This window comes from Pan troglodytes, chromosome 13, assembly GCF_028858775.2.
Source record: "Pan troglodytes isolate AG18354 chromosome 13, NHGRI_mPanTro3-v2.0_pri, whole genome shotgun sequence".
Taxonomy (NCBI): Eukaryota; Metazoa; Chordata; class Mammalia; order Primates; family Hominidae; genus Pan; species Pan troglodytes.
This window is the reverse complement of record NC_072411.2, coordinates 77,178,569-77,192,621: the sequence shown is the minus strand read 5'-3', so window position 1 is coordinate 77,192,621 and position 14,053 is coordinate 77,178,569. Positions and strand designations below refer to the sequence as shown.

At 36.9% G+C, this 14,053-nt stretch overlaps 1 protein-coding gene across 34 annotated transcripts in view; it reads left to right on the top strand.

Annotated features, from left to right (window-relative positions):
* ATF2 (activating transcription factor 2) overlaps nucleotides 1–14,053 on the top strand; it is a 97,348-nt gene that overhangs the window by 13,389 nt on the left and 69,906 nt on the right. For 25 of the 34 annotated variants that reach the window (XR_010149647.1, XR_010149645.1, XR_010149648.1 and 22 more), the window contains 1 exon segment: nucleotides 4,784–4,882. Coding sequence is in view for 2 of the 34 variants with exons in the window: in XM_063790148.1 (XP_063646218.1) it covers nucleotides 4,863–4,882 (20 nt within the window). In the remaining 32 variants the exon portion in view is untranslated. 34 annotated transcript variants of the gene reach the window in all.

Below are 14,053 nucleotides of genomic sequence, written 5' to 3'. Positions count from 1 at the left end.
AAAAGAAACTTGATAAATTCTCTACCCTTGCACATTTTAAAGTTGATTCCTACAATTTTCATCATAGATTGAAATTGTTGAAAAAATATAATTTCTGTTTTTTCCAGATACACCACTTTTATAAGTACCTAAATATCATAGTGATTTGATGCTGTCATTGGTTTTAAAAAACAAGCTTGAATTAATTCATTTCACAGTTGGAAGTTTTCAGCGTCCCTTTTTCTTATTAAACTTTATTTTCTTTCGACTTCTCCAACATAATTTTATTTGAATCCAATGTATTTTAATGTTTTAAAATACTTTATTAATGACTCTATCATACTTGTTTGCAGCAAATATACATTTAATTTTTTAAAATTTTTTACTGATTTCTTCATTCTTGCGGAACTCCCTCTCTGGACAATGCATTTTTGTATGGTATTTCCACAATGGAAGAGGTAATCATTAAATGAAAATTGTTATTCTTTCTGTCATCACACTATACAATAAAGTATATCTGAATTCCTAAACACAAAGCAGAACACCAATTCTTAAAGCTATGCTTTGCCTTTAATAGAAATATTTGTAAGACAGGGAAAGCCAGAAGCTTGAGGGTTAATGGTGTCTTGATTAATGGAGGTTTTAAGGCACTCTTATTTTAAATTATCCATTTGTTTTGTTCCATGGAAGCTTCTACAACCTAGGGCAACTCATTCTAATAAGATTTGGGATGGGGATAGGTATGGATTTCTTGTGAAAAGTGGGAGAATGAGGGCTCTGGGAAAGTAAGCAGATCATCTTTGGGAAAGCAAACAAAGGGAAGATGAAGATACAGAAGCTGATTTTCTTAAAACTTGTCTTGCTCAAGTATCCCTTGGAAAGCCTTAGTGTGTACCTTTAGTAATACATACCCCACTTTGTCTGTATCCCATACTGCCTCCTTGAAAGACTGTCCACCTCCTGCCTACCTCCTGTCCTCCCACAGGGACAGAAGCTAACTTCTCTCCACCACCCAGGATTGCCCTTGCATCTGTTACACACTTTTGAGTCCATGCCCAAGAGAGGATTAATTCCTTTCTCATACTGATGCCTACTTTTTGGGCCCTGTTTCTTGTCACAGTATTTGGCTCTTACCAGGAAATTTGCCATTAGCAGTGTTTGCACATTTCAGCAGAGATTCTACCCACAGGTTAGTGATATCCAAATATAGCCATTTGCTGCATAACAACATTTTGAGTCAGCAGACCACATATAAGATGTGGTAGCCATCATGATATAGTATAACACATTACTCACATTTGTAGTGATGTTGGTGTAAACAAACCTACTGTGCTACCAGTTGTATAAAAGTATAGCATTTGTCTTTCATTAAGACAAGGAAAAAATAGCACAATTACGTACAGTATATAATATTTGATAAACAATGATGTTACTGGTTTATGTATTTAAATATACTTTTTAATCATTATTTTGGAGTGTACTTTTACTTTTTTTTAAAAAAAAGTTTATTTTAAAACAACCTCAGGCAGGTCCTTCAGGAGGTATTCTTCAAGAAGGCGTTGTTATCATAGGTGATCACGGCTCCATGTTATTGCCCCTGAAGACCTAGTGGGACAAGATGTGGAGGTGGAAGACAGTGACACTGATGATCCTCACCCTGTGTAGGCCTAGGCTAATGTGTGTATCTGTGTGTTAGTTCTTAACAAAATAATTTTAAAGTAAAAAAATATATATATATATATATATTTTTTTTTTCTTTTTTTTCTTTTTGAGATGGAGTTTCGCTCTTCTTACCTAGGCTGGAGTGCAGTGGTGCAATCTTGGCTCACTGCAACCGCCGCCTCCCAGGTTCAAGCGATTCTCCTGCCTCAGCCTCCTGAGTAGCTGGGATTACAGGTGTGCGCCACCACGCCGGCTAATTTTGTATTTTTAGTAGAGATGAGGTCCATGTTGGTCACGCTGGTCTTGAACTCCTGACCTCAGGTGATCCGCCCACCTCGGTTTCCCAAAGTGCTGGGATTACAGGCGTGAGCCACCATGCCCGGCCTAAAAATTTTTAAGATAGAAAAAAGCTTATTAGAATAAGGATGAAAATATTTTTGTATAGCTGAACAGTGTGTTTGTGGTGGTGGCTTTTTTTTTTTTTTTCTTTGAGGCAGAGTCTCGCTGTGTCGCCCAGGCTGGAGTGCAATGGTGTGATCTCGACTCACTGCAACCTCTGCCTCCTGGGTTCAAGCGATTCTCCTCTGCCTCAGCCTCCCGAGTAGCTGGGACTACAGGCGTCCGCCACCATGCCCAGCTAATTTTTTGTATTTTTAGTAGAGACGGGGGTTTCACCATATTGGCCAGGCTGGTCTCGAACTCCTGACCTTGTGATCCACCCTCCTAGGCCTCCTAAAGTGCTGGGATTACGGGTGTGAGGGTGTGAGCCACAGCACCCGGCCTAAAATCTTTTGTACTGTATTTTTACTGTACTCTTTCTGTGTTTAGATACACAAATACCATTTTGTTACAAATGGTAACAGTATTCAGTACAGTAACATCCTGTACAGGTTTGTAGCCTAGGAGCAATAGGCTATATCATCAAGGTTTGTGTGAGTACAGTCTGAAGTTTGCACAATGATGTTTTGGCCTAACTTCACATTTCTCAAAGAATGTATCCCTGTTGTTAAGTGATGCATGATTATGTAAGAAAGACGTCTACAATAAGTCAGGTAGTGGGGGCAAAGCAGAGGCTCCTTACATCTGTGCCTTTCAAGTTACAAAAAAAGGATGTTATTTTTAATGTTGTTCAAAGTCTGGGTGATTATCTTAACATTGCATGTGTTAAGACATAAGCTATACAGGCCAGTTACAACTGGCTATCTTATTTCCTTTTGCTTGAAATGACAATACCAGTTTGTCTTCCAGTTTTTTAGGGTATTGTATTTAATGGAAAAAACCGCAATTACTTTTGTACCTGGTCTTTTGTGAGTAACTGCTGAAATAAGAACCCAAATATCTCTATACAAATAGGAAAACCCGAAGCCATACTTTAAAAATAAACATTTCTCTGAAAGAAACAATTTGCAGAAATTTATCTCTGTCAAGAAGATGTGGTCCTTTACATTATCCCACAGAGCCATTTGTCCTTTGAATTGCTGCTTCATTTTTGTAGTCCCTATTTTACATTTGTATGGCTGAATATACTATTTGGGTCCTTTTTCCCTTAAGGAACAGCCTGTATATAAAGCATAATTTTGTTGCCAGCTTTGAAATGAGTTTCTAGTTTCTGATACAACAGTGTTTTAAACATATTAAATATTTAAACATGTTTCAAGCAATCTTGAAAGTGTCAGGAAATCAAAGTTAAGTGCAACCCTTCTTTCCAACATTCTGCACAATAGGGAAATCTCCCAATACCTATATGACCTGGTAATGGAAGCTCAGCACTGAGAAAATGTAGAGAAAAGTGTCTTTCTCTTTGAATATTGTGCCTTTTCTTAATGCGGTTGGTAACTGAGCTTTCTGCCAGGTTCTTACTCATTCTCACCTTGACCACACCATTATTTACATAATGATTCTGAGCAGTCATTTCTGAGTTTTGTAGACTGAGTATGTGAGTTTACCTTTCCAAACTACAACAATTTAGGTTGTTTCTTTGCTCTTATGTTGTCATTCTGGTCTTCATATTTTTCCTTTCTTTTGTCACCTATAGATTAGCCTTACATATTAAAGAAGTCCTTATGAATTTTAGTCTTGGCTCCTGACAGGACCTTCTGCTTTCGAAAACTCTCTTTAGTAGTTTGCCAAGCCATCTCCATGAGGTATCTGGACATCTTACATTTTAGAATGAAATAAGTATGAGGACAGAAACAACTAATTGTCTGCCAATATTCCTCCTATTATTTTCTCTTATTGGTAGATGCTCCAGTTCTTAAGCATATGGTGAAATAAAGGACATATTTCCTAGCCCCCCGATAGCTATGGTCATATGATTAAGTTCTAAACCATGAAATGTAAATAAAAGTTTCCTGTGAAATTTCTGAAAAATTGCCTTAAAGGGAAGCTGTTGCTTATCTCCGTTTTCTCATCTTGCTGTCTGATCAGCAGATGTGATGGCTAGAACTTACTTGAACAGTTATTTTTAAAACCATGAAGGAGAAGCCACATGTTGAGGATGGCAGACCAACAAAATATAAGGACTCTTGGTTCCAGACGATCATGGTTCTGGGTTGCCTATTTTTTTTGTGAAAGAAATAAACTTCTGAATCATTTAAGCCATTGTTATTTTGAGTGTTCTGTCATTAACAGCTGAACCTAATCCTAACTGATACACATATATTTAAAAGTCAAGCTTTTTCCAAATAAGCACATAGACTGGGTCCCATGGGTTTTATTGTGCAGCAATGACAGAAGAAAAACTGTTAATCTCCACTCTAAAAATTTTGATGCTCAAATTCAGCACTGACATTTCACCTGTTATCTATGACTCCTCCTCTTTCATTTTTCTACTTTCTACTTTCACCAAGGTTTCATTGCCCTACTTCCATCCTTGAAATTGTTAATACCTCTAATAGGTGGTAATATGCCAGGAGTTACGGGAGGCTACAGGATAAACATCTTCCTGGAGCATTGACAATTTGGAGGGAGAACCTTAAGTTTTATATTGAAAAACATGGAATGGGAGGCAAAATTTACATACATTTTTGAAACATTAAGAAAACATTTTTAAAAATTCTATGGAATTGAAATACAAGAGGCTATTAATTTAGATCCCACATGGTAATAAGTTCACTCTTTTCTGCCTCTCTTTTTCCCTAAGGATACTAGATGGAAACTTGAGAAAGGACTGCTTATTGATAACAGCTAAGGTATTCCTGGAAGCAGAGTAAATAAAGCTCATGGCCCACCAGCTAGAAAGGTAAGAGATTTTAAGCTTTTAACATAAAAGTATTCTTTTCATTTTGTGATTATCTTTCAAATACTACCGAATTTAGTAGATGCTTCCAGACAGTTGTCTTCAGAATGCTGATGTCCTACCATATTGATAGTGTTTAGTAAAAAAAGATGCTGAGATTCAGCAAATTTGGAAATGTCTTTTGGAGATAGAATGAATGTCAGCATATAAAAGCACAATGAGGACTTAGGTTAAATATTTAATTTTGTTTAACATAGAGTTTCCTAAATTTATCTGACTAGGGACCCCTCTTTAGCAAAGGGTTCCGATATAAAGGTCTCAGTTCTTCTAAGAATAATAATATAAATTAATCTGAGGTATTTTCTGTCTTTCAAAAATATTTTGGGCAAAAAGTTTACCCACTCTAGGGCTGTACAAGCTAATGAAAATGTCAAATTTATTTGCTTTCTAATTGAATGATATCAACCAAGTTTATTACCACAGTTGTCTCATGCTGATCAGAAACGTTAATTGGAAGTTATACAGTCCCTTATACATACCTTTATTGAATACTGTGTGCCAGCCACAGAATGGTGATATTAGAGTATAAAGTAAAAAAAATTTTTTTTTCTAATCTCAAGCCATTTACAGTTTGGGGATGTAGCTTCTAAATATGGAAGGAAAATACCAATTTAATAAATGTAGTCTGGCGTACAAAATCTTTCAAAACATAGTGATAGACTTTGTTAGATATATCAAAATATACAAGCAGATTGGGTTTTTTGTCACACCTGGATCTGGAGGTTCACATCAAAAGAGGAACTATGCATAAAAGTATAGTTATTCTAATTTTGACAAAAATTCGGAAAATAATTTAAATCTGTCAATACATTTATATATTTAAAAAGCAAAAAATTTTAAAGCAAGTATAAAGCAGAATGGGTGATAACACTTGATAATTTTTTCTTACTCTGTGATACCTGCATTAAATAATTTTAAGCTGCTTGACTAACTTAAATGATCAAGTTTACTAGAAGCAGTCATCATAAAATATAAGCTCCATTAGGTCAGGAACAGTGTCTGTGTCATCGTACCCTGAAGTCTAGCACATTCCTACCCTATTGCATGTGCTCAATAATGTTTATTGACTGAATGATGGGGTAAATGAGAGATCCAAATTTGAGGGTAGGGGAGTAGTAGATGGAAGAAGCTCGGAAGTTAGTGGTGTTGACTAAGAAAGGAATGGATGAATGGGAAATGGATGATATAAGGGAGGAAACTGATTAAAAGCCTGCATAGCTAGAGCCAAAGATTAAGGGGAAGCCTAAGACTGGTTAGGAGGTAGTGGTCAGTCCATGCAAGGGTCTAGAAACAATGTTAAGCATTTGAGACTATCCTGTGAGCTGTTTTTTTTTTTCATAACTGATCCTTGACTCTCATTTTGATAGTACTGCTTTAGTTCAGACCATTATTCTCCCTTCAACTTAGCAGTAGCTTGTGCCAGTTTTCTTTCTGTTTTGTTGTTGTTGTTGTTTAGATTTACCTCTTATTTTTGTCATTTTTTGCCAGTTTTCTTATGCATAGTGTGCTGCCCATCTTCTATACTTTTATTAGTGATCTTGCAAAAATCCTCCTCTTGATTTAGTTCACGTACTTAAAATGTTTCAATTTCTTACTACAGAGTTAGACAAACTTTTTCTTTAATGGGGGAGTGGGAGACTGGGAGACTGATCATACATATTTTAGACCTTGTGGGAACCACATGTGATCTCTGTTGCATAGTCTTCTTTGTGTCCCCACCCCCACCTTTAACAATTTTAAAGTGTGAAGAACTCAGCACTTTGACCCAGGGCCATAGCTTATATAACCTTGGGGCAGTGGGAAGGGAAGGAAGGATGGTGGAAGGGCAGGTAATGGTGGAATCCAAACATTTTACCATGTTATTAAAGGCCTTTCAAGATTTGGATATCTCTCTGGTCTTACTGTCTTAATCTTCTATCCTGTTGATGAGAAGAGTGAAACTCTATAAAATATTTGAAGAGATTTATTTGGAGCCAAATATGAGTAGCCAGTGGCTAATGACACAACCTAGGAGACCCTGAGAACATGTGCCCAAGGTGGTTGGGCTACAGCTTGGTTTTATACATTTTAGGGAGACATAAGACATCAATCAATACATTTAAAATGTGCATTGATTGGGTCCAGAAAGGTAGGACAACTGGAAGTTTGGGGGGTGGGGTGCTGTGCTCCAGTTAATAGGATTCAAAGATTTTCTGATTGGCAGTTGGTTGAAAGAGTTACTATCTAAAGACCTGGAATCAATAGAAAGGATTGTCTGGGTTAAGATAAGAGGTTGTAGAGAATAAGGTTTTATCATGCAAGAGAATAGACTGTAAATGTTTCTTACCAGACTTAAAGAGTCTGTTCTATCAATCTTACGGTCTCTGTGTTGATATTAATGTTGGTCAGCTGTGCCTGAATTTCAAAGGGAGGAGGGTATAAATGAGGCATGTGGGACCTCCACTTCCCATCATGGCCTTAACTAGTTTTTCGGGTTAACTTTGGAATGCCCCGGGCCAAGGGAAGGGTCTGTTGGTTGGGGGGCTTAGAATTTTATTTTTGGTTTACAGTCCCACACTTCAGCTATCAGAGGTTCTCAGAGTCTCCTCAGTGGACTGTGCTTTATTGTGCCTCAACATACTGTCTCCTCTTTACGAAATATCCCAGAATGGCTGATGCCTCTTGCTTTGAGAAAACTCAACTCAGGCATTACTTCCTTTAGTAGCATTTCAGGGCCCTCTCCAGGATTGGCTAGGTATTTAGGGAATGGAAACTCAATCAGATAAATTCAAGTAAAAAGAGGGGGTGGGACTCATACTAATGGTACTGGAGACTCTCGGATCCAATCACAAAACATAGTTGGGCATCACAGAAACTATTTTCCTTCATGATTTCTCACCTCTGTTTTTCTGTGCCTACTCCATTCTGGCTTTTATTAGTTTTTTTTTTTTTTTATCAGTAAGAACATGACAGAAAATGTCTACCGGTCCTAAAATATGATTTTGAATCTCTGATGCTCACTTCTGTGTGACTGATTTTTTCTTTCTACAGATTTCCTGAAGAGGTAGTCTGATTGGCTTAACTCGGTCAGTATCTCCCCTAGTTTACCTGAGGCAGGTATGTCAGGATCATGGATATATAGGATTGCCCTTTTCTCCAATGTTGGCAGATCAAGCTCTTTAAGAGGGGAATATGAATGCTTTTGATTTATGTTCCCATAGCCTGTCTTTATTATTATATGTATCACTGAATTACTATTTTCACTTTTTCTCTTCCTTACTAGTCTGATTTTAAGGGCAGGGACTATGTCTTATTCTTTTTAAAAAAATGTTTATGTATTTTCATAAAAACCATGGTAACATCAAGCAACTTTTATTCTTAATATGGTATTAGATACAAAATAGGCAGTGAAATGTTTTCCAAATAAATTTTATAAAGTAAATGATTTGTATTGGAAATGCTCAGAGTGCTATGTATTATCTATAAAATTTAGTATTACCTATATTTTAGAAACTTGTTTGGAAACTTGAGTACGTGCTTAAAAGGTTAAGAGTTTGCAATGTTTATAGTTCTATAACCAACTAAATAGAAGATCAAATTCATATTTTAGAATCCAGATATTTCTAACGTTAGTCACCAGAAATGTGTTTGCTCCCTCCCATTTTTGTAGACTGATTTAACAGCACTATTTTCTATGAAGTGAATTGCTTTCCTCATTTGTTTTTGATAGGGATGTAGGAAAATAAAATATTTTATCGTGTGAATCACTTCAGCGATAGAATTAAAAATGACATGGGAATATTGATACTACAGCCTAAAGCATCTTCCTTTTCCTCAACAGACTTAACCTACATGTCATATTTTAAAAAGGGAACAAGGAGCTAACAGAATAAATGATTATATGATATCACCCTTTGAGTCTTCTGATTTGTAAATTATTCTACTGTAGTATAATTTTATTTGCTCTTAACCTTGCAGTGCAGAATGTAGTTTTTCTATTCTTTGATATATATCATAGCATGAAAATTATAAACAAAAAACAAGCAGAGTTCTTAGAGAATAAATATATCTTGTAGTGTTTTTTTCATGACTACTGCTACAAACTACATCTATGCTAATTATATAATGGTTATACAGTACTCCCCCGTTATCTGTGGAGGATAAGTTTCAAGAGCCCCAGTGGATGCCTGAGACTGTAGATAGTACTGAGCCCTATACATGCTATTTTTTTTCCTATGTAGTAATGAGCAGGTAGCATATATAGCCTGGATGTGCTTGACGAAGCGACAATTCACATCTCGGGTGGAATGGAGCAAGAAGATGCGATTTCATCGCTCTATTTAAAACAGTACACAGTTTAAAACCTATGAATTGTTTGTTTCTGGAGTTGTCCATTTAATATTTTTAGACAGCTGTTGACTGTGGGTAACTGAAACCATGGAAGGTGAAGCTGCAGATAAGTGGAGGACTGCTGTGTAATGAATTATTACAGTGCATATTATTTACATACAACTTAAACTCCTTCTATAAGTTTTTATTTTTTACTTCAAAACTCTTTAAGGGTTCTACAATAAGACATTCTGTTACAAAATCACAATATGTCCATGAAAGTCAGGAAGTTAACATTGATATATTGCTACTATCTAATCTGCAGGTCACATTTAAGTTTTTCCAGTTGTTCTGATAATGTACTTCATAGAAAAAGGATTCCGTCTAGAATCTCAGGTTGCAATTATTTGTTATGTCACATTGGTCTTTTAAAATCGGAAACAGTTCCTTAATGTTTCCTTGACTATAATGATTTTGGTGTTTTTGGAGATTATTATGCCAGTGAATTTATAGAGTTTACCTCAATTTGGGGTTATATAATACTCTTCATTATTAGATACAGGTTCTGTATCTTTGGCATGACTATTATAGAAGTGATGCTGTTACATTCTTATTACATTCTATCAGTGGCACATGATTTTATCTTTCTTATTTCTCGTGGGGTTAAGTCACATCACTTGATTAAGGTGATGTTTGCCAGGCTTTTGTGCTGTAAATTACTTTTGCCCTTAGTAATTAAGCTGTATAGGGAGATATAATACTTTGAGATGATATAAATATCCTATTTCTTATCAAATGTTCAGTTTATTCCTTTATATCAGTATGGGGTCATAGAACCCTCTTTATTTACGATGTGATCCATTACTATCATTATTTATTTTGATCATCATATTATCCCAGATTTAAGTCCTTTCTTACTTTCTGGCCAAATCTGGCAGCAGTACAGGATGGGTCTTGAATATCTTGTGCCAGAAAGTAAGGAAGGACTTCTTTGTTTCCACTACAAGACCCATCCTGTACTGCTGAGTTAGAATCAGCCAATTCTTCAAGGAGCTGAGGTCCCTTTTGGTGGAGAATGGTATTTACACACCGTATTAGGCCATTCTTGCATTGCTATAAAGAAATACCTGAGACTGGGTAATTTATAAAGAAAAGAGGTTTAATTGGCTCCTGGTTCCACAGGCTATACAAGCATGGCACTGGCATCTGCTCAGCTTCTCAGGAAGCCTCAAGGAGCATTTACTCATGGCAGAAGGCAAAGCAGGAGCAGGCACATAACATGGTGAGAGCAGGAGCAGGAAGAGAGTTGCAGGGGGCACACAATTTTAAAAAATCAGATCTCCTGAGTATTCATTCACTATTGAGAGGACGGCACTGAGCCATGAGGGATCTGCCCCAACACCTCTCACCAGGCCCTACCTCCAACATTGAAGATTACAATTCAACATGAGATTTGGCAGGGACATATATTCAACCTATATCACACGCCAGAGTCTGGATGCTAAATGTGCTTATTGGGGTTTCAGTGTTCCCAGGCCCTCTCAGTGGACACAGCTAGGGACCTACATGACCACATATGCATGCATATACACATTAACATCTATATTTCTGTATCTTTATGTTGAGAGCCATAAATTACCACTAGTATCTTCAAATGTCATCTAATACCAAGGTTCATTCTATATTTATAATTCCCTTCAACTGTAGTATGAATTCACTCTTACCTAGCACATCCTTGATATGTTTACTTATTTGATCAATATCCACGTATTTACATAATGAATTGCCTGGTGCCATTAGGCACTCACCTTTCCTCTCCATCAAGTAGATGTCTTCCTGTTTGGGTCCTGACACCCTGTGCTGGACTAGTGCCACTCCTATCCTTTACTTCATGTGGATGCTGCCTTAGCCCACTTGGGCATTGACAGCTCACATCAGGCTGCCTTCCCTTCTTTTCTTATCCTTCTGAGACTCCAACATTAAATGCAGGGCTGACCACCTCTTTCCCAGCCCAACCCTCAACTCATCTATCTCCCAGTGGACATCTTTCTCACTCTGCTTAGACTCAGACACTGCAGTGGGCTGCCGTCAGGTAGCCTGTCTGAGCTACCTCCTGTGCAGACACTCTATATTTGTTTTCTCTGGTGGCTTAACTTTTATGTGAATTTTAAGTTGGAAGATGCGTTTTGCCGGTTAATTTCTTCCATTTTCTTCTATTCATCTTTTCTTAAAATGTTTTTCTTTATTATTCTCTTTTCTTATTGGCATTTTATAATACATGATTCCATTTGGTAATGAGCCTGTCTAATAACTCTAGAAATTCTAAAAGTCTGTCTGTACTATTAAAAGTGGTTTACATAAAATTTCTGTATAGTTGTTAGTTGTAAAATAGCAGGAGAAATATTTTTGTCTCATTTTTGACCTCGAATAAGTCATTTTACCCTTTCAGACCTCAGTCTCCTCATTTGCAAAATGAATAGTTAGGACTATATTAGGAACCTAACGACGAGGTGCCCGATCAGAAATCCGTGTCATAAGAAAAAGCCTATATTCTATATTCAAGTGAGAGAATTTTAACTAACATTTTTTTTTTAAATGGGCAAAGAGTCAGGTGCAGTGCCTCATGCCTATAATCCTAGCACTTTGAGAGGCTGAGGCAGGAGGATGGCTTGAGCCTAGGAGTTCAAGATCAGCCTGGGAAACATAGGGAGATCCTGTCTCTACAAAAAATATAAAAATTAGCTGGAGATGGTGGTATACACCTGTGGTTCCAGCTATTTGCGAGGCTGAAGTGGGAGGATTGCTCGAGTCTGAGAAGGTGGAGCCTGTAGTGAACCATGATCATGCCACTGCACTCCAGCCTGGGTCACAGAGCAAGACCTCATCTTGAAAAAAAGGCGGGGGCTGGGCAGAGGAGGCATTTTACATAGAACCACAAATGACCATTATATATATGAAAAAGTTCAGCCTCATTAGTGTGTCAAGATATGCAACTTAAAAATTAGTTTTTTTACTAATATGACAAAAATGTTAAAAAATGATATCCACTGTTGGTGTTGGTATTAAGAAATGAGGTCTTTCTCTGCTGGTAAAGTAGAAATCAATACTGTATATTTGGAGGGCAGTTTAGCAATATAAATTGAAAGCCTTAAAATATGCCTTTACTTTGATATAGCAGTTTCACTTCTAGAAGTTCATCTTGTGGAATTTATTATAGATATTGCACAAAGATTTGTCCCAAAGATATTCATTGATGATAAAAGCCCATTAATAATTATATGATGGAGTACTATATAGCCGTTAAAAATGACATCTATTTAATGACATTACTATTTAATTATATGGCAGAATGTAGATAATTGCATTTTAGAGGAAGTTATAATACTATTTATATATTTTTCTTGTTTTTTTCATTGTCATAGAGTCATGTTTTTATAATTTATAAAGTTATGTATCACCATACATTGACAAGACTAGACTATGTACTCTGGAATGTTAACAGTAGTTATCTCTGAATGGTAGTATTCAAGGTAACTTTTATTTTCTTTTTGCCCTTCTGTATTATTCTTGGAGCAGATTTAAAGTTCCTTATAATGCCTTAGTTCATTAGGTGTAGTTTAGTTTACATTATTAGGATATAACAAGTGATCTCCTTCTGAACGCCAATGAAAACTTCAGCTTTTAGCCAGGCATGGTAGCATTGCCTGTAATCCCAGCTACTTACTTAGGAAGCTGAGGCGGGAAGATCACTTGAGCTCAGGATTTCAAGGCTGCAGTGAGCTATGATCATGCCACTGCACTCCAGCCTGTGTGACAGAGCAAAACTCTGTCTCTTAAAACACACACACACACACACACACACACACTCTCTCTCTTGCTCGCTCGCTGTTGCTCTCTCTTTCTGTTTCTCTCTGCAGCTTTAGGGTTTTTTAGAATTATGTAAGATTGATCACACACACACACACACACACTCTCTCTCTCTCTTTCGGCAGCTTTAGGGTTTTTTAGAATTATGTAAGATTGATCATTTATACAGGATACCTAATAGCAGAAATTGCTATATGTTGTCACAAACAAAATTGAAAGTAGAATTTAAACAAGTATGGAGTTCTAAAATAACATGCTTTATAGCAATAAAATAGAGAAAATATGAGGAACATATACATGTTTGTATGTGGAACTATCTTAGATAACTGGAAAGAGGGCCAGGCACAATGGCTCAGGCCTGTAATCCCAGCACTTTGGGAGGCCAAGGCGTGGATCACCTGAGTTCAGGAGTTCAAGACCAGCCTGGCCAACATGGTGAAACCCCATCTCTACTAAAAATACAAAAATTAGCCGGGCGTGGTGGTGCGTGCCTGTAATCCCGGCTACTCTGGAGGCTTGAACCTGGCAGGCGGAGGTTGCAGTGAGCCGAGACGCAACATTGCACTCCAGCCTGGGCGACAAGAGCGAGAGTCTGTCTCAAAAAAAAAAAAAAAGAAAAGAAAACTGGAAAGAGGAAACCTTCACTTTTGTACTGATCTAAGTTCTGCAGCAGAACATCAAGCAAGTGTTCTCAGTTCATAGGATCCTCTTATGCCTATATTAAAATAACTGCCTATTACCTCAATATATTTTGTAGGTTTTTTTCTTTTCTTTTTTAGAATTTTCAGGGATTTGCTCTTCCCTATTTTTCTGTTCCATCTCTTCCTCTAATCTTGGGAGCAATTGTTAGTGCTCTTTTACCCCAGAGCTGTTTTTGTTCATATTTCTCATTTGAAGTTTGAGACAACAGTTTGTATGGAGGAATATTTATTTTTTTCT